Here is a 22,588-nt window from a genome sequence, read left to right as displayed (position 1 = left end):
TTCTTCTTTTTCTAAGATAGTAAGATTTTCATTGTTTATGTTTAATGTTGTATATAGTACTACTATTTGCATTATTCTAATTTTGGCCTCTTATTTTTATGAAGGGAACCAAAATTCCATTTATTGGTTGTGAGTTTTACAAATGAATAAAGTGTTTTGAATTTTTGCCTGAATAGCCTTACATATTTTCACTGGAAACCATCATCCCTTTGCTTTAATTCTCATTAGGCCACATCATCTGTATCATTGATACCAATCAAATTTTGGCATTAACACTCATTTCCTGTTAGAAATGCAACTATGTACATACTGTTTTCTACAGTGATAGGGAAACACCTGGAAAAGCATCAACCTGAGCACTGTAAGGCATTACCAAACACGAAAATATCCAGTGTGGACATTATTACTCTTTGTAGACTTCATGCTAAATGAAAGATCTCTGTGGTAATCCAAATGCTTATAACAACCTCAGACTTGTTTAGGCCATGGTTTAAAACAACCATTTCTTTGAAAAGCATTTATCAATTTTACTCCATCATCTTCAATTTACTTGTACATTTAAAGGATTTTTACAAAAGTTCACAGGTGATGTTTTCATTGTGGGTGGCAGGGTTTTACCGCCATTCTGGGTGGACCTTTACATTGGAGAAGTATTATATGTAAATTCTTTTACTAGTGTCATCTAGGTAGTGATAGGATAGCTTTTCTTGCTTTCCAGTCATTTTCTGACATTTATTTTCATGATACAAATAATTCATGAGTAACTAGCATTTGTTAGTTACATTTGCTGGGGATTCATTTTTTATAAGAATTATGGGATTTCTTCTGCAATCCTTTTAATATATAATGTTAGTAACATTCTTTTTGTTAGTATCAACCCATTTATTACTGTCACTGTTCATAATGGAGCTTCATAGTGTTACCAATTTTTCAAGGGCTTTCCTTATTGTTTTTTGGCTTCTACCCATTCCAATGTAAGTTGTTATAACTTTAACTGTTCTCATTGCTTCACAGTTCTGCTTCAGTTCGCAGCTTTTATAAATATCAATTAATCTGTAACATAAATTACTTCAAGGTATTTATAATTTGTACCATTTCCCAACACTTGTGCTTGTTCTTGTGGGAACCATAATTTTTTTTCATACTTGTAATGCTGTGCACTTGTGTGGAGGTACAAGGAAAGTCTTGTAGCTCTTTTATGTCATCCTCAGATACCCATCTTCATTTGATATGCCCTTCACCCTTCACATGCAGTCTAACAAGTGTGAACTAATTTGTGGATTAACAGCTTCTCCATATTAACAAAGGGTTCATAAATGTTGTGTTGCCATGGCATTAGGAAATGCTTCTTCTGACTCCTCCCGATCATGTATCTCCTGACTCTTCCCCATCATGTAACACCACAGTATCTGCTGCCAAGACTCTGGAAAAGTCTACCATATCCTCCTTGTGTCAAGAATTTCAACATTAGGAAACAAATTCTGGTCTTGAGTCCACCTGTCTTCATTGCTGATGAAGCTTCTCCTTCTCAGAAGTCTTCTTAAGCAAGCACTTGCATGTTACCCCTCCAGAGGAATCTTCCTATCCAGTTGTTGTCTGCCCCTCAGTGCCCAGGTCTTTGCCCTCATACCTTCACAGGAGTTCCAGCATGTCGATCTTCTAAATAAGGGGTGGCCTCAGTGTTCCATGGATGATTTGATTGCAGTTCCCTTGACCTCCATTTCATGCCAGTCTCTGTCATCTGCTGTCTCAACATCATTTGTACTTTCAGTTCCTATGCCTGTGCTTTTTGACTTACATGTGCAAAGCTAGCTTTCATTATGTCTTCTGGAAGCTCATTATTCTTGCCAGATAAGACCACATCTAAGCAGATCTTGTTTTGTCAGCTTCAACAGTACTAAATCTGCTTTGTCAGCTTCAACAGTACTAACTTTTGTGATTCTGCTACATTATGAATTCAATAAGGAGATATTCCTTTTCTCACTGATCTGGACCCTATTAAACACAGCTAATCAGTTTCAGCCTATATAAGAGTACATCTTGAAGTGCCATCAGTTGGAGTCTTCCTCTCCCAAACCTTCAAGTATACAGGCAATTGTTGAACCTTCTCACTATGCTACCATATGTCTAGTGAAGTTGCCTTGTGCAAGCAATCATTCTCACTCCCCCAGGGTGCATTTATCACTGTTTTCCATACAATCACAGTAGAAACAGCTCTTCTGAGTTTTCTCTGACTACAAAACAGTAACAATGCTACTCGCCTTCAGATTGTCTCAGGTTCAAAGAAAAATACTCTTATACTCATCAGGCTTCTGGATATTCACATTCCACCACTAGCACTCTTCTTGCAGCCTGCAACTGTGAAGGGCACTGGCAAAAATTTGTCTACTCTTCACCTATGTCCTTGAACTTCTTATTTTATATGACTGCTTTAGTATGGCTTCATTATTTGATTTTTTATTACTTACCTGTTGTATTTACTCCAAGATATGACAGTTGCTACAGGTTCATGGGGTGGTTTTCTATCATTTGGAATGATCTTTCTTCCCTCTTAAATATTTTTAATTATTTCTAAAATTTTCTTCAAATTTTTTTTTTATATTTTATATTTAAAAGATATTCAACAACATTCCTCTGAAATTACTACATATAAATACATATACATATAGTCATAGTGACAGTATTGACAACTGTCTTAAAAGTCATAGAGAAAGCCAACACTACAATAACAGTTATCAAAATGGGAAATAATACTGAAAAGGAATAGAGTTATGGAACTACAAAACATGGATATTCACTCAGCAGGGACAAAACATATCCTGATTTATATTCATCACAAAGTTAGTAGCCAAATGTCATACAAATGGATTTCAAAACCAGTGAAAGGAGCATCTGAAAGACTTACTTATCTAACCATAAAAACATGATGGTATATATATAGTAAATATTTCATGGTCCTCAAAATCTTTGTCTTTGTTAATATTTTCATGCATAAATACAATGTATAGAATGAGCGGACATCAAACCTCACCTGGAAAATCATGCAATCATGACACTCTGTTGTATTTTTATACAGTGGCATTGCACAAACACTTTCTACAGCTAAAAGGATAGGACTCTCACAAATAAACTAAAACCATGATTTGTATGCTGAGTAAAAATACAGCTGTACTGTGAGAAAATACTATACATACTATGTACAAGAAGTACTACTAATCCTGTATCTTCTAATCACCTCTTTCCCCTATTAAATTAATAGTGTTAAACACTAAAAAATAAAAAACTAGTATTAACACAATCTTGATATCCAAATGAGCACAATGTACCAGTCTTTGCCAATCAAAGTTGATGACACAAGCAGCTGCACATTACTTATAACTTATACAAAAGCTCTTACCTATGACATCATAAATACTACATCAACTTTGTACTCTATGACAAAATAAGTTGATAAGCCTCTTGCCACTAACCTCCAACACAATTCAGCAGCTAACAACAGACCATAAGGATCTTTAGTATAGTACTACAATACAGAAGCATAAACTCTGACAAAAATGCTCTAAACTGAGCAGAATCAACAAAAATACTATTACACTGAACAGCTTATAGTGCTCCCCTTGAGAGAACAAAAAGCTGTATTCTGACTGTTTTTAATATTACCATAACGCCTAAATAGCTGTCATGAACATGACAACTGCCGAATATTTCATAACTTTGGCTAATGAATTTCTGACAGAGGATCTGCAACCTTTCCAGCATATTTTAAGTAAATGTTACACTTACTTAAAATACAAATATAACCAAGAAGAGAATAGTTTAGTGTATTCACAAATACATCATTTCCAGTGTTAGTTACTAAAGCAGTGAAACAAAAATCTGTAAGCATTACACTCTATTAATGTGCTGTGCAAGGCTATTCTTTAGGTTGTTCAACCTTTAGCTACTTACAGACAGGGAGTCTACACTTATGGCACTACTACGATCAGGCCTCCTTCTCCCACCATACCACAAATCACTAAAGTACAGAAAACTCGATGACGAAAATGTTTTACTGTAAATACATACAGTACATCTTCATGGAAAATGCAGTACTACACACTGATAAATTTTATTCTAGTGACCTTTCATACACCAAAAATTCAGTACACTATGTACACCTATTATAGAATCAAAATTAAGAAAATTAAGCATACTAATGCCTCTACCATAATATAATGAATAAAATGTTACTCAAATTCTACCTTCTGTCCAAAATGCATGGGTGGAATCATATGATAAGAGGACTAAAGAGAGATGTAAAATTTGTTTAAATTGTGAGTAGCAAGAGATGCAGTGAAAGTATTCTAAATAAAATGGAACTGACAGTAACTACTAAATAAAATTTAAAAAAATTAAAACCAAGAAATTTTGAATCAATTATAAAACAAAATTCCAACTAAAAGAATGAAAGTCCTCTGAAAAACCTTATTAATGAAAGATTTTTGACGTAAGTGTGCTCACCACAGTTACAATCTTCATGTACCTGCTAATTTATGGCATGAAACTAAACTACGTGTATCTATACATCTAACTGATTATTTTGTGGCCTTCTAGAGCTTTGACTGTCGAATGTTCCACACTATAGCCAAACCAATAGTTGCTCAATATGAGAAAGCTTAGGATAATGAAGTCTATTTTTCTTTCATGAATCATGAAAATTTAAAATCTATTTAATGAATCAGTAATTGTTGCCTTTTTATATAATGTTTGCTAGAGTCAATATCAGTTTATCACAAAATGTAATTAAAATACACAATAGAACTTCTAGAATCTCAACAAAAGGGCTAGTAATGTGATAAGAAACAAGAAAGTAGAAAGGGATGAAATATATATCAACAATTACAAGATTATAACATAAAAAACATATCATGATCAATAAAAATAAAGTAGGAAGGGCCAACAAAATATTTACCAATAACTGCAAGATTATAAGAAAAAAAATTCTTAGAATGTAAATTCTATCAATACTTCCAAACCAGCAATATTTCTGACTCCTACCCCTCTACTAGTACTTTGAAAGGTCCTGATTTTTGAATGATATGAAATCTAATTATGAAAAAGAACACATTTTCAAAAGCTGCTTGGATAAATGGAGATATTCTAGTAACTTAAGGAATTGTAGTACTACTACTTGGCTTGAAAAAATTGCTAAAAATTTAGGATGACCTTCCTTAATAAACGTTCTCCCTTCTGTCATCTAAGGAAAGGCTCATTAAAAACAGTAGGTCTCCCAAATAACTTCCACTAAAAAGGCTACTGTTTTGCACTGAAGAATGTAATAAAGTTGAAACTTGTTTTCGTCAAACTTATATTAAGAAAAATATAGAACATGTTTTAGCTATAGGTCTCTAAAATATAATATACAGTATTAGCTATTGTGATTAAACCCTGAACACTCTTTCTTGGTATCAAAGAAGCACAACATAAGATATAGTACAGTATTTATGACTAATGTACTTCTGATTCTAGGATGGCTGTCATGGATATGATGACCTGGGAATTTAGGCAAAAGAAAAAATTATGCATAAAGCACAAAAAAATTAATAAACAGAGGTTAAATACTTCCATCTTATTCTAGAAATAATATGCAAACACACTGCAATACAAGCCTCCTGACCAAAAAGCAATTATATATCCCTCTTTGAACTATATTAAGATAAAATAACTGTCATGCTTGTCAGTAATATTAGCAAAATTACACTAGTTGTGAAATAATTGAAGCATCTTGCTGGCTAACAGCACATACCTTGGTCCTTCGACTGTTAATTCTTGCTACATGAGCTATATCTAGGCATAATGATCATTTAAATAATCTACTTTGGTCAAAGTAATAAACAACTTAAGAATGGCAAAAAAGGCCTTTTTCTACATTGTCATCCTATAAAAAAAAACAATTTACATATAAAAATTTGGACATCAGCACAAGCATAATACTGTACTTAAAAAACTACTCCATTATTATAAGTACTATTTAAGAAAATGAATGTATGTTAAATACACCAATGACTCACCTTACATTTAAAAGATACCTGTCTGTTAACCCACTAATGTTGAACAGTTATCAATTTTCATTTGATTTAAAAATAGATACAAGAAAAATAAGACAAAAATTTGCATTTGGAGGCTCTGAATATGAATCTCTTGTCATATTCTCAAACCAAAAATTCTCAAATGAATGTCAACTGCATTATGCATTCTTTTATACAATGTTCATGCTTTTTGATTCTCAAATAAAAAGCAAACATAGAATGAACATGATTTTCTTCAAGGACAAGCGCAAGAGATACCTGTGTTAGAGAATGAAGCATAAAGGATATACATTTTGAATCACATAAACTAGATAAAAATAAGATTCACCATGATCAGACATTCAAGTGTTAAAAACTAATACCATCTGGACCCAAAATTTAAGTGAAACATTTAAATTCCCTTTCCTTAATTTTTTTAATGTTTATCTTAGTGCTAATAACTTCAGACCTCTGTTGTTGCAAACAAGTTCTGAGTGCAACAATGACTTGTATAAATGCTAGGAGTATCATGAGATAGGATTACTCAAAATAAAAAGTCCCAAGCTTTCACTTCACAAAGTCTCATTATCTTCCCACCTATTTCATCAATAATTTTTTTTGTTGACACTGATATCCAGTAAAGCTTCTCGTGAGAGGAATAATGCAGTTGTCAGTGAAGGTCAAGAATGAAATTTAGCGGGACAACCACTTAAAACGGCAGTTAACATGAGATGACATATAGTCTAGAGGGACCCTGACAAAACAGAAATGCAAGAAGAAAGCTCTCAATGTTGAAGTCTTAACAGGAAGGAAATACAAAGGCTGTTTTGTATAGAATGATGTGAGCTTAAAACACACTTCTTGGATCAAGCAACATCCATCCTGCAACACACTAAAACTTTCACCATAGACAATCTGGTCTACTGTTACTTTAGTTTATATATACACTGAGGGCTGCATGTCATATTCTAGTATACTGGACATTTATACTAAGTCACTTTTTTAGACTCAAACATTATCAGTCCTATACCCTATCAGCTCCTCGATGACAAAAAGGGTGGGCATCAGCAGTGACCGACCGGTGATGCCAAATCAAGTATTCCCACTCATGTTGTATGGTATGTGAAGGCAACATAGTTATACAGTGCAAATATAATTGGTTTCTGATTATTTTTCTATAGCTTTTAACAAATTAAAAAAAAAAGTTTCTTCTTAAACATGGCAAAAATATTTTCCAGAGGTGCCAGTTCCTATCTCATGTGTTAAGCTGACCTCAGGGCATAAAGATGTCGAACAGCTGGGATTAAACCTCATATTGGGAAAGGTACTTGCTTAATAATCCTTCATGCTGAGCTGGTACCATTCTTAATGCAAAATATTTTTTCAGTACTCAAAATTAATTTACATATATAAATGAAGAATTGCTACTTGAATGTTGTGTATATATATGGAGTGCAGTAATAAATCTATATATATAGTCCTGGTAGTTTTGTCTATTATTATTATCACTATATGACATTCATGAAGCCGAATATTCATCTACCTGTTTTGACAAACCCTTATGAAGACTAAAACATAAATAGATATTTTTGTTGGTTATGAAATTCATGCAAAAGAATCTTGTATTTTGATAATAAAAAACACATAAAAAAATGAAGATTTCGAGTAAATGGCAAAGCTGAAACTAAGACTGTATAGAAAAGGAGATATAAGAATAAAAAAAAGTTATGAATACTTTTAATAGAAAGAAACAAATACGTATATGTAGGTAAATTGACACAAAAACAAGTAAATTAAAAGTGGGGAAGTTCAGTAGGCATACGTATATGAAAAAGAGAGACTTGGGAAAATGGAAAGATTTTCTAAGGAAAGTCGAGGCAATAGGGGTCAATCCGAAGTAGACAATAACAGACCCACAAATTAAAAGGGGTAAAAGATAATGGTAGGCCTCTAAAACTCCAGAGAAGTGTATTTGGCAACGTGGGAGACAACACCTAAATTGCCATGGAGGAGCCGATAGGGTATAGTTGACAATATAAGTGCAAATATAAATTTAGTGGGATATTCTACTTCTGAATACAATACTGTAGTCTGCAAGGACATCACATCAACATTGAACTACAAATAAAATAAAATACAAAAAGACAAGTCTCACCTATTTGTATAATTGGAATTAGGCCGTGAGCTTTCACAGTGTCCATTAATACCAGGATATTCTTCACTTTCAGGAGAAGAGAGGCCATCTGAAAAGACAAAGTTATTTGGAACATGGTAGCTTGCCAATCTTAGCTATACAAACAATGGCAAAAGGAGTAGAGAAAATGAGGAATAATTAGCACTCCATGTACAAACTGTTTGAGTGCGAATGTCAAGAAAGAAGATTTAATGAGGGTTCTCTAAAGTCGGAGTAGGCATGCTCATAAAATGTACACATACCAAATTCTATATGTATTTCACATTTTAACACTTCAATAAGCACTACATTATATTTATTCATATCGACTGTTTGTACTGTTTGTTTCACCACAAACCAATTACTTGTTAATTAGCCCATTCATACGCACAAATCATCCCAGGAACTGGAGTCTCTGTTGCAAGAGGAAGAAAAAGGTAGTCAGCCAGTAATAATATATACTGTATGCATACAGCAAGCATATCTGTAAGTGTTCACTACTGTTGTGATCCTTTTTTACTAAGATTATCTTTAAACATATTTCATTTATTTTCACTGAAATTTATGAATTTTTTGCTGATACGTTATATGGTGACCAGAGTACTCCACCCGCCTGATACCTTCGGTACCACAAACAGGTGGTTGTAAAAACTGCCAGATGGAAGATCTACTCTATAGCCTCTTTCAGAAGGAGAGCAGACACCTCTTTGGCTAGAGCAGAATGCTTCTCTGAGCTGTGAGAGTACAGAGTCAATGCGATGGGATTCTTGACTAATGGTGGCTCAACAACAAAGGGAATAGAGTATCCAGTCTTTAGGACCTCTACCACCCATTTCTCTGCTCCTCTCCTACTCCATTCCTGTCAGAAAAAACGAAGTCTGGCACCTACTGCTGCATGGGGCTGTCCTACCTCACTTCTTAGGGGTTTGGTTGGAAGATGATTTCTTGATAGACTTAGGGGTGAAACACACCTTTCCTCTGGTCTTGGACAGAGGCCTTGTCTTATCCCCATAAAGGGCAAATGTTGCAGTGGAGAAGAGGACTTGAACTGTCCAGTCTCCCTAGATTGTTTCAAAGACTGGGAAAGCAAAGTCCTGTGTTGACTTCTTTATAAGTCAGAAGCAATTCCGCTTACGTCTTGCGGGGGGAAAAGGAAATCATGCGCAAGAGGCAAAAAAAGAAGAGCTGACTTTTGAGTCTGAGTTACTCCTTTCAAAGTAAAGGAACACCATAATCTCCTTTTTCTTGAGAACACACGAAGCAAAAGTCAAGGCTAGTTCACGGGAACTGTATCTAATACCTCTATCAAGGCAAGAGAGGACAGCTAAAAGATCAGAGGAGACGTCTGAAGAAACTGAAAGTGCATCCTGAGTCTTTTTAGCAAGGGTGCCTAGAGCCCAATCCATGAAACTAGTCACCTCGAGCAGCTTAAACAAATTGCGTAAGAGATGATCCATCTCAGCAGAAGAAAAGTGTTTTTGCTGCAGCAAAAGCTGCTCTCCTAGATGACTCAATAAGCCCTGAAAAATCTCTCGGACCAAGGCAGAACCACCCAATGAGGGGGACTCTCCGGTAGCATAATAAGAATGTCTTCTCTTTGTTAGGTAGGAAGGCAGGAAAGATTAAACAGCCTTTCCTTGTACTCTCTTATTGGCCAGCTAACTTTCAACTTCATTCAAGGCCTTCTTAGCCAAAGCTGAAAGTGCCATACTAGGGAGTTTCGATGACTCCAAATGGACACTGCTCATTTCGACTGTAGATGCCAGTGAAGCCAGGGCCACTGGTTTGAAAAAGTTAGTACAGATAACAGTGGACCTCCCCGTATTCGCGTTCTCCGGATTCGCAGACTCACGCATTCGCGGATTTCTCTCTGGAACATTTCCCTACCTTATTCACGGAAAATTCGGCCATTCACAGTATTTTTCTAAGAGAATGTTACAAAACTGTTTTGTCCTTTTGCTCTTTCATACCTAGCACTGAACTGTTTGTCTGGTGATCTTTTTCATACTTTGTTTACTTACCTGATGGAGGGACAGTAGGAGCAATGTACCAAGTAATTCCCTTTTCTTTTGTATTTCCTTTTGTTTATTCCTTTCGTATCTATTTGGTTTAATTGGATTTACTTTGGGGATCTTAAATAGTTTGTATTACATTTATTATGAGGTCATTGCTAATTACATTCATGGTTGTTTCAGGTAATAATCTACTGAAGTTTAAGTTGAATAAAGCTTGGGTAGCAGCAGACAAGTCTTTTAATTTCACAACAGAGAAATGTCCACAAATTCCTGGTTTTTTTAGCAATTTCATCATAAAATGCACTTTTTGTGATTAAACTATTAAAAACACCAGGTGTAAAGATTTTTAGTGGGTTTTTCTTAAGTTTTAACTAACAAAACAGGAGGTTTAAAGCATTTTTATAGGGGTTCCAACTATTTGCGGGTTCTTACTATTCATGGGGGCGGGGTCTGGTACGCATCTCCCGCAAATACGGGGGGACCACTGTATATCTTTTAATGAAAAATGGCAAAAGCAGTTGGGGGATTTAGCATCCTCTGTGGTATGATCCTCCTCTTCCGCAGACGAAACAGGAGATAAGTGAAGATCTGCCTCTCCACTTCTACACTTTGTACATACTGTGTGTGTGTTGTACTTGGCAGACGTCAACCTTGTAGTGCAACCCTTGTTACAGTAACGGGTATTTGTCACAAACAATAACCAAATTTAAAGAGCTGCTGCTTACACTCTTCATCGGAAGCCAACAAAAATAATTTGAGATCGTTTGCTATGTTGTTTACCTTCTACCCTGGTAGTTGGCTGGGATACCTGCCATCAGGAAAATAAAAGAATCCCTACCAGGTTTTTCGAATTTTAGCTGCTGGTACATACTTAGATATTCTTAGCTATGTAATTACTTGGTAAGTTACTTATGTAAAACTTACTTTTTCATCATAAACTCATTACATTATTTTAGTAATCTAAATTTATGATAGACAAATTACCCAAGAAACTCAGGTTGCTATAAAATAAAATGGCATTAGGCAAGTAAGTCTCCATAAGTAGGTTAAGTATGCACCTTTTGGAACAATAAAATCCTGCAGACAATTAGTTACTTTGCGTGTCTGTGACTGAGTCCACAACAAACCAGTTTCCCAACTAACAATTTTTTTCCCTGAGAATTGTCTTCATTCGCCTCATTGCATTATCCATATTTCCACAACCATTTAGTGTACTTTTGTGTTTATAAAGGAATAAATGCATGAGTTTCCCTTACTGTCAGACAAGATAGGATTATGAGACCAGAGTGTATATAAAAATTGAAAAGTTACAAACATTTAAAAGAGTAAGAGGTAAAGTACACCATCTTCTAGATATTCAACTTCCCACTGTTCAATCTTTCATTATAATCATACAGATTTATATGAGAGAGAGAGAGAACGTGGCATACCTGAATATAAGCCTTGGTGATCTAATACATCTGAATGATGTAGGAAAGAGTGGCCGAGTCCTTCACCACCTGCCATCTCTTCTCCACCCATTGTGTCAATATTCTCTGCTTCTTCTACCATATCAAGCCACTGGCTATTGTACCACCGAAATTTGTGACACTGGATCCTTACAGCATAGTCTTCATCATGTTCCTGTAGATGTAAGAAATAATAGTAATAATTATTTATAACTGATAAAAGTATAGTTTATTATATTCTACAAGATAAGGGAGCAATAACAAATGTACTACCACTCTAACTGATTATCTCTAAACACAAAACAAAACAGTCATGGAATTTATCTAAACCACTAGTTGTCATAAATGGTTACATGTTCATTGTGTATTTATTTAAATTGAAGTAGGTTGCAGTCCTTAACTTGGTGGTTTAGATAAATTCCATTATTGTTATTAAGTTTTGTGTTTTGAGATAATGCTTTGATTAAACAAATCCTCCATATGACCAGTGTTACTCTTATTAGAGCTATGAAATGTATATGGTTATTATAAATATTATTCTTATTATCCTTACAATTTATAACTAGTATATCCATGCCATCAAATTGTAGGGTAATTTAAAGTTCCTTCTCCTGAAGTTACCTCATTTCTCTGGCGTAAAGCCAAACTAACAATCAATGATTTTATCAATTTTTCTCAATCTTAACTTCAACACCATTATTTTCTTGAACCTCACAGTCCGGACTAAAATATAAATTAAGCACACCCCTAGACCAGGCTAAATTTAAGGATGGCCAATCTAAAAAAAAAAAAAATATATATCAATGGAAAGAGAAAGATATGCATATGCACATGGTATAAGAAAAAAAATTACAAACAAATTTCTGTACCTTCCACAGGAAGTTGAAAGTCAATATTTCCAATCCTGTGCAGGACCTTTACTAAGACAGTCATAAAAAATAAGCTAATTTTACCAAGTTATAAATGTTTTTTCTGATATTTTTTATCTTATTTCATAAAATCATAATCACAGCTTACACAATATCATTAAAGATAAGAAATAGAATCAGTAACAAATTCTGAGTGTACTAGTTAGTGGGGCCAGGTACCCGGGGGGTGAGGCCGGGTGCCATGGCCCCAGACAATGTAACTGTACATACTCTAAAGTGACAGTTATCTCACACTGGTGTTTTTTTGCCAAGCTAATGCTCGAACTTTTTATTTCCTTTCCTTGTTATTTCCTATGTTGTTGTACCTGCCCTACTTGTCAGAATGTAAGTTTCCACAATTCAATGCTTACCATAAACTATCAACCGAGCGGTAGATTTCCCGGATGTAATTTTCACCCCTACCTTACCATATTCAGCTAATAAATTGGTCCGTCAGCTGTTAAGCGCTTACGTGGGATTCCACACTGGTGAAAAGTGCTTACAGACAACAGACAGACAGACCAAACTACTGTTTTTTGTAGTAAGATTTATAGTGAAATATTTATGAGACATCCTTGGATGGGAATAGTATAGTACAACATTCTCCTTCGACATCTCAAGGCAAACTGAATCTCTCTCTCATGTACCAACTAGCTACATATTATAGTTGCCATAAGAGTTGCCATTAAACATTTATGGCCCATGGAAGTGGTCTGAAGACTTTTCCTGCAAAATCCCTTCAAACTGTGTGGCACGAAATGTTGATCGTCAGAGGACGATACCCGGAATTTACCCTAAAGCTATAAATAGTCTTCATTTGATGACAACGCTCATAAAGGGTTAATATCCTCAAGCAATATTATTTCTCTATAATTTTCCCACTGCACTGCATCCCCTGTTCCTGCATAAATCACAACCATCCTCCTCCTTTCCTAATCATCAAGTCCTATCTCTGTTTATGTATCAGGTTTTCATTGATTCTGAATGGCTCATCAATGACTGATCATCTAGTAGCTCTTGAACAATCATGTTATTACTGATAATCATAGACCTTCTCTACAATTCACCTTCATACTCAGTATCTTTTTCAAAGCACTGCCTCCACTTTTCCATTATTACTTTTTCTTCAGCTTTCATTTTGCTCCCTTTGATTATATATACATTTTGAAACCTCTCCTACTTTAATAATGTATACATAACTGTGCCTTGTCTTTCAAAGGAAGGTACATTATCCACAAGTTAAACAAGATTTCCACAAGGCAGTGAAGTTGCACAATAGCAAGGAGGTACTAGTTGCAATGCAAGGTCATTTCAATCTATCCCTTGGCTACTTGGCAACTGGTTAACATTTTTCCATAAGTGAAAGACTACTGTCAAATGAACAAACTCAAATAATAAAATTGAAGTACTACATCTATAATATTGAGGTCATTCAAGGCTGAAAGGAAATTTGAGAGTAAAAAGGTTTCAGAGGTGTATCATGAGGAAAACCTCAAAACCTCACATTTGCACTATGAAACAATTGTTGGGAGAGGGTGGGAAGTAAAATGCAAGACAGAATATGAATGGAGGTGTAGTAGTGTGAAAAATTGAATTTGTGTGAATAAGTGTTTGATTTTTTCTTTATATTATTTTGTTTGTTTGTTGCTATTAGGTTGATTAGGTTAGGCAATTTTGAAACTGTAGTTTTTATGATTTAATTGATTTTTTTTATGATTTTATGTTCTTCCTGTGGGTGAGGGATTGTTTGATTAATGGTTTTTTTTTATTGCAGTTTGGTAGATGGGGATGAGTGATAGTTGATTGAGGCTCCCCTTCACCTGAACCCCATGGTGGAAGCCGACAGACAGTTTTGTCAGTGGTTTGAGGTCCCCTCTTGCTGAACCCAACATTGAAAAGCCTTTCGAGGGTAAAGATTGGTGACAAAGATTTTATCAGAGTGGTAAGAGCTTTACCATGTAGAGGCTCGCTGAGCTCTAATATGAATGATATATACTGTGGTCCTTTACTTCAGAATTGGAAAGAAACAAAAATGAATAAGACACCTGGTGTGAACTCGTGTGTTTGGCCCAACAAACTGAGAAGTCTTCCATAAAGTGAATTAATTAACTGGGATTTCGGACAACCTTTTGAAGAGCTCATAGGAGCTTAGTTAAAATCGATGGGACATTTCAATAGTGGAACACTAAGGAGATTAAGATTAAGGGATTAGGTTAGATTCTAAGTGGTTGAGTAATATTATGTAATATTAAGTAATCTTAAGTTAGGCTAAGTTAGGTATAGGAGTATGAGAATAGGTTTGATGAGCTAGGGATAGGATTATGTTGCATACGTAATATTAAAGTAATAAATTAGGTTTAGGTGAATCAGTTTTAATTGCTAACCTTCAAATTTGTTCCTACTATCATACCCTTACAGAGGTGCAGTAAAAGGAATTAAATATGAAAAATTTTTAATTTTTTAATCAATTTGTATTTTTCATAGCTAACAAACCTTTGGTTTTAACAATAGGATAATCCCAAGCGCCAGCTGGTAACTGGTTAAAACAATCAAAGATTGTATAGCAAGAAATCTGTGAGATCTGGAGATTCCTGCGAGTACGAGGTGAGAGCTGGTCAGAGATCACATATCATATGCCGTGACGCACTTAATCTTTTCTTTAACCGCATTGGAGAGTAGACGTTATCGCTTTTGCTCTCCTTCCAAGCCGGTTGTTTTGTGCCTGAGTTTTCTTTTGCTTTTCAGTGTGTTTGTTGTGTGAGTGTTTCTGTTTAATATGGAATCCTCCAAGTCTTCACAGCCTCGTCAAAGCATGTGCCCAGGCATTCAGGGATTCCCATGCTCAATGTTTCTGGCTTCTCCGATTACAGATCCTCATACGACTTGCAGTAGGTACCGAGCAAATTATGGTACGATTACTAATACATGCCCAGAATGTAGTTCCTGGCCTAAGTTGCAGTGGAGAGGGTTTTACGAGAAGAGGGAACATCACAGAGTTTTGACTCTTCCTTCTTGGGAGGGTTTTTTTTTCCCTTGACTGGACAATTTGTCAATCGCTCTTCCTGTGGTTAGTTCAAGTGTACCCCTGTCGCTCGTCGATGGAAGTATTGGGAGTACCACTGGAGGATGTTATGTTTAATGTGGGGCCCCCCTCTCCCTTGGGTTCTAATTCTCTTCCCAATAGGGAGGAGGCTACGCCAGATAATTTCTTAGTTTCAGGTTCGGAGTCATTCAAGATGGTAGCTGTTTGGGCGTCGCTTGGTCTACAGGGTTCACCTTCCTTGGATGGCCTGTTATCGCATTTCTTGGAGGCACGTATTCCCCCCCAAGCCCCTATAGCAGTCCCACCACCCCCAGGACTCCTCTACATTGGCTCTTGGGTGCTGCCACCTTGTGGGGCTCCTTTTTCTTCGTCAACGCTCTCTGGGTCACACCTTATCGCTCTGCCAATAAGGTCATCGACCAGCACAGGCCTTAAGAGATGTTGTGACGTCACTCCCAACGTCCTCTCATCCTGTGACGTCAGATGCGGTAACCGCTCATCCTCCCATCGTTATGACATCATCCCTTCCCGGTGTGACGTCGTCGTCTTCTCTCGCTAAGCCATCTGAGGCTTTAATTCAAGTGGTCGTCAAGAGGCTCAACTCTGTTTTTCGAGAGAAGTTTTCTGCTGCCTCTGAGAAGAAGAAGAGTCATAAACAGAGTGTTTCTTCCCCTCCTTCTACTAGTAAAAGACCTTGTACAGGGGGGAATTTCACTCTTTCTCCTGCTTCTTCTCCATCACCCTCGCCATTGTGTCAGACGTTGGAGGATCAAGGGCTTTGTGGCTTCGTCGCCAGCGAGTGAAAAGAGTGCATTGCCTTCTGCCTCACAAGGCCATGTATCTCCCACGCACGTCCATGTTCGTGTGAGTGAGAGAAGTGCTTCCCCATCTGCCCCTCATGGTCGTGTTTCTCCATCGCACGCTCGAGTTCATGAGGTTGGCAGTGGGACTCGTGGAAGGAAGGCATTCCTGTCTTCGATACAAGGCTGTGTATCTCCTGTAAGTGCGGGTAACGCATCATCGACTTCCCTTCATGGCCATGTCTCTCCATCTCGTGTACATGTTCGTGACAGTGAGGAATGTTGAGAGTGATAGACTGTTCCTCCGTCTTCCGTATGCAGACATGACTCATCCTTGCACGTACATACTGATAATATCTGAGATACTACCCATCTCCATCTGTTCCTGTACCAGTTCGTCGGTGTAAGGACGATAAGGTGCCAATTAAGAGGTCGAAGGTGGCAGATACGAAGGTGGCTCAAGCTCTGTCTAAGGATTCTTTGCTCGATAAGACTGTGGTTGACAGTCGAGAACATGAGGCTTCCCTGGCCCACAGATGTGTTTCTAGTTCTCCTGGAAGAGACCTTAACCTTGGGAGTCAATCTCCATCATATAGCTCTCATCGGCGACGTTCCTTGTTTCGGGACCGTGCTCTGTTGGCATCTCACAGACATGTACTCGACTTGTCACACGTCCATGTACGTAATTCCTCCCATGAACACATACGTGGTTCGGGATCGTGTACGTGGTTCCTCACATGAGCATGTACGAGATTCGAGCCAGAACCATGTATAAGTGTCGTTGCGTGACGATGTTCCGGAACCTTCTGTCTCAGGATCTTCGGGTTTTAGGCCCTACACTCCAACCAATAATGACCAGAATGCTAGGCTTCCTAAGGAAGCTTCACCAATGATGTTACAGAAGGATGAGGATACTGCCAAGATGAGGGAAACCGCCAAGATTTTATGTCTTCCTTCTCAGAGGTTGTTGACCTCATTCGTGAGTTCAACAATCTTAAGGGTAGGGCACAGGCTCAGTCTTCTATCACTCCAACAGGTATAGAGGCCTTGCTGGGTGCCAAACAGGATTCTAGGACTTCTTTTGAGCTTTCCTTGTCAGGTCACGCTCAGCCCGTCTTGCAACATGTGAATACTTTGGTTTTGGACCAAGATGGCTTTCTGCGTTCCAATAGATCGTCCAAGTTTCTCCCTCCTCCTCTCGTGCGGCATAGGAAGTACTACTCCACTAATGTAGTGCATTTGACGCCCTGTCACCTTAACCCTGACGTTATCCATCTTTAGCCTGGTCTAACCATGAAGCAGGTTAGGTCGAAAGGTTCTTCTTTTTCGCCACAAAAGACCTTAGATATGGAGACTACTGCAGCTTCCATCTTCCAGACTGTCTCCTGGCTGGACTTGTGCTCCACTGCGATAGCCAAGATCGCTTTGGATAGGACTGAGGGGAGTATAGTGAGTTCTCCTTCACTCGTTAGACTGTTACAGTCCAGTGCTAAAGCCATTTCATACCTGGCCCACCATAGTGCAACCCTGTGGGCCAACCAGCTCCTGGCCAGGAGAGGCATAGCACTGTCCAATGTGGCGAGTTCAGTGGACTCCGAGCCTTTCCAAGGGTTGAATTAGAAGATGCGATCGACTGGCGATGTGCAGATACTAAAGATATGCTAGTCCACCAGGTGGTATCTAACTCGGAGGCTCGTTCACGACGCCCTCCTTCTCCTCCTCTGCAACAGGTGAGAAGAGCTTTGCCTGTCAAATCTTCTAAGCAGTCAACTTCTGTGAGGGTCTCTCAATCTCCCTCACAAACCAAGGCTAAGAAACAACAACGTCCCTTTCAATCCCGCCCCTACAAGCCTGAGGGGCTCTAGAGGAAAGAACAGAGGGGGTTGTCAATAGAGTGGGCGCCTCTCTCTCTCCATTGCCACGGGTAGGGGGATGCCTGGCGGGCCAAGTGGCAAAGAAATGGGTAGCAGACGTTCTTCGGGTGGGATATCTACTAACATTCAACTTCTCTCCCCCCCTCTCAGACAGACCCCTTCTCGATCGGACATATGCTCACAACTCCCAGAAGTTCTTAGCTCTTTGGGAGGAAGTATTGAAAATGCCGAACAAGGGTGCAATAGAAGTAAAGCATCCTTCTCAGAAGTTTTACAGCCGGATTTTCCTAGTACCAAAAGCGACGGGCAACTGGAGACCGGTAATCAACCTTTCCAACCTGAATCATTTTGTCAGGAAGACAAGGTTCAGGATGGAGACATCTTGGACAGTGTTGGCAGCGATAAGGGACAATAACTTCTTGCTGTCAATAGACTTAAAGGATGCTTACTTCCAAATTCCTATTCACCCTTCATCCAGAAAGCTTCTTCGCTTCACTCTGGGAGAGCAGAACTACCAGTTCGAGGTCCTGTGCTTCGGGTTGACCACGTCCCCTCAGTTGTTCACAAGGGTCTTTGCCCTCATCTCGACATGGGCTCATGCTCAAGGGATTTGCCTGTTAAGGTACCTCAACAACTGGCTGATATTAGCAAGCTCCCAAGAGAAACTGCTTCAGGACAGAGATCGTCTTCTTCACTTTTGTCGGGAGCTAGGCATAGTAGTAAACCTAAAAAAATCAAATCTGGTTCCCAGCCAGAAAGCTCTTTACCTAGGTATGGTTATAGATACAGCAGCGTCAAGGGTTTTTCCGTCAGACCAGAGGTTAGAGAAGTTTTGGTTAGTGGTGCGCAAGTTCCTGTCACAACCTGAACAGCCCGCTCAACAGTGGCAGGTCCTTCTGGGGATTCAGTCTTCTCATGGTCGTCTTCATCTTCAATCTCTGTAACAAAGCTAAAACCTACCACCCCATGTGTCTCATAATGGGATCATAAAATCATAAGGTACCAAAATCAACACTGTACATTCAAACAGAACAGCCCAACTTACTGCAATAATGTCCAGAGTAGTATCACACACTCTCCTGATTTCTGTGTTCTTGTCATGCATGAGATCAATCAAATAAGCTGGCACTTCAGTTGTTGAGATAACTTGAGGTCTTGTTGCTTCATGTCGAGTTAGTTGATAGAACACATAAACTATCTGGAGAACAACTTCATCATCTTCTTGCTTGGCTGAAAGTAAAATAAGTAATTTACAATATACACAATAACACTTTGGGCTGGCTATGAAGATTGTCATAATCTGTCCATCTGTAAATATGTGACCCCTGTTTATACCATACTTACAGACTTCTAATCCACTCTACCTAACCTCAAAGGACTATGTGACATTATGAACTTTCAAATTATTTTGCTAAACTAAAATTCATATCATAATTCAGTATCCTAAACATTCATAGTACTGCTTGATGTTATGGTCAACATGAAATATCCATACAAATGCTATTGCAATAAACTAAAATATATTCCAAATATAACAGAAATACATCACTCTAGTGTGATGTAGAGTAGTACCATAAAACAACTGATCTCTTTCATTTAATTGTATTTTTCCAGTTAGGACAGAGTATTCTATTAAGCTAACTAGGGTAAGGAATTTCAGTTACATCCAGGCTTTTTATACTTCTCTGTTTTTTATCTGTTTTTATCATCCTGTTTCAACCTGTGCATTTTGGTGCCTATCAGTCGTCTCCTTAAAAAATTATAAAACCATTACATTTTGCATCCATTACACTTTCTTTGCACATAAACACCATTTGTTTTAACTTCGAGCATCCCTGTTATCCATTCTACACCTTCGTTACTTTATGAAATTTCTTATTTCATGTACCTAGATGCAAAATGTAGCACTGTAAGTGTTTCATACTAACAAGAAAACACTGACAAATGTCAATTCATTATTGAAAAGGTGGGATGTATGTGTAACCAGTGTCAGTAAAGAACACCCTTAGTTAAATCTGAAATCTTATGATTAATGGACATGTAAAACTTCCAAAGAATCCTATGAATATGATAGCTCACATCAGAATTACAGCTACATTATTCAAGTGAATGATACACAGCAAACAATGACAACCACATTTTTTCTTTCAAACTATGTACCGTATTAGTTAACTATTAATGATTTAATATTATTCACTAGCATTTTGATGTATACATCATAGTACAATAGTATTAAAAACAACTGCATTCTCCTTCATTCAAAGATCTAGTAAAGATTAAACAACCCTGCAAATCAAAACCAATGGATACTGATGCTCTGTAAAATATACAGCACAAAACTTACTGTGTTCACATTAACTCTGTTAAATACATAAATCACTTTGGATTCATGTAGACTAGGTAGAATTCAGGTTGACAAGGCACACAATAAAATTAAATGGAAAGAAATTATTTCACATACAACCCCAACTGATGATAATGAGCAATAAAGATGATAACGGATTATGACTTCCACGTCTAATTTTTTATCTACCCAAGTTGTTAACATTTGTTTTGCTCTTCTTTCCTTCACATCTTTAAGAAAATGTGTGTTAAATTTCATCTAAGTTTCCCATGCTTGCTATATAAATTCCAGTTCTTATTTGCATAATACATTTTCCAAGAATACAGCATTAACTTTTGAATTAACTTATATCAAACATCCTATTACGTACTTAGAAAACATGTTTATTACATGGTACTCTGGTGATGCTTATTCATCAGACTCTGATTGTGGATGTAAAGAAATGTACTGGATTCAGAATTAAGTGTGAAAAGAAAATAATTTTGCAATAATGCATACCATTCAACAGATTGACTAATGCATGAAGTATTCCTGTTTCAACAATCAGTTCTGCTGCAGCCTGATCACCCGCAATTGTACCTAAGCAATACCACTACTTCAAGTGCCAGATCATCTTCCACTGCATCTGTAAATAATATACACAGTGATCAAGATAAAAATAAGTGTAAGGTATAATATTGTAATATGCATGATATCAGTAAGAAAATGATATTGTTATAATACAATAAAGTTTCATACATACTTACCTGGCAGATATATACATAGCTATCGACTCCGTCGTCCCCGACAGAAATTCGAATTTCGCGGCACACGCTACAGGTAGGTCAGGTGATCTACCTGCCTGCCGCTGGGAGGCAGGACTAGGAACTATTCCCGTTTTCTAATCAGATTCTCTCTTCCACCTGTCTCCTGCGGGGAGGCTGGGTGGGTCATTAGTTGTATATATCTGCCAGGTAAGTATGTATGAAACTTTATTGTATTATAACAATATCATTTTCATACATTCACCTTACCTGTCAGATATATACATAGCTGATTGACACCCTTTGGTGGAGGGCAAGAGACAGCTAGTTACTGACTAGACAGGTAAACAACATATGTTGTAGGTATTTATAGACCTTAGTTCCTCTGTGTTTCTAGACGAAGGATTGACTTCCTAGCTATTGCATAGGAGTCTGCTTCATCTCAAGAGCCTTAGCGAGATAGTGATCTGTGGCCAAGAGTTCTTGTGGATCTGTCGATGGGGTCTCTTCCACTTACTCGACAGAATCCTAACTGGCGTTTGTCAATGGGAGCACATCCGCTTATATGACAACACGCACTTATTTAAGGAGCGCAACACCGATCCCGATCACCTGTTCCTAACATGAGGGTTCGCGCTAAATTGAAAGAGAGTTATCCCCGAAACTCCTTTCAAACCTCCAATAAAAATCATTGAGTTAAAATAAATTCAACTCCTTATTAAAGGATCAGTGTCGGCTCCTTATCCCAGCAACGTATCCGCTGATACGTATAAACCAAGAGAGAAGAATCTCTCGTAGGTTAACTTGACGTCCTTCGTGTAATGAGAAGCCAACCCATAATTGCATCTCCTATATGTTAACGCTAATATGTCTTCCTGACATATTGTTACGAAAAGAACAAGAATTTGCAACAGCTCGCACTTTAGAGCTTTTTAGATTCTCAGCTGTTTGAAGGTATCATCAAGTCACTTATGAAATGCTCTAGAGATCACCATTGTTTCAAAGAAGACTAGGACTTTCTTTGAACTGGATCTCCTCTGGATGAAGCCTAACGCCTGGCTTGCGCCTGGCTGGCGCGAGGAGTATCCTGTTTAGAATACTCCTGGCGCCTGACAGTCGTAAAACTATTCGAATACTCCTGCCGTCTGGAAGGCGCATCTTGCTCCAAATACTCCTGGCGCCTGTTAGGAGTA

The 22,588-nt window shown here is 37.6% G+C and overlaps 1 protein-coding gene across 1 annotated transcript in view; it reads right to left on the bottom strand.

Annotated features, from left to right (window-relative positions):
- Positions 1–22,588, bottom strand: part of LOC135219166 (kinesin-associated protein 3-like) — a 77,261-nt gene that overhangs the window by 5,409 nt on the left and 49,264 nt on the right. Inside the window, 5 exon segments of the mRNA XM_064255697.1 lie at positions 8,203–8,290; positions 11,666–11,858; positions 19,354–19,538; positions 21,151–21,235; positions 21,237–21,277. Coding sequence (XP_064111767.1) covers positions 8,203–8,290; positions 11,666–11,858; positions 19,354–19,538; positions 21,151–21,235; positions 21,237–21,277 — 592 coding nt within the window.

This window comes from Macrobrachium nipponense, chromosome 1, assembly GCF_015104395.2.
Source record: "Macrobrachium nipponense isolate FS-2020 chromosome 1, ASM1510439v2, whole genome shotgun sequence".
NCBI lineage: Eukaryota > Metazoa > Arthropoda > Malacostraca > Decapoda > Palaemonidae > Macrobrachium > Macrobrachium nipponense.
The sequence above is the reverse complement of the archived record's forward strand: the minus strand, read 5'-3'. Positions and strand labels throughout refer to the sequence as shown.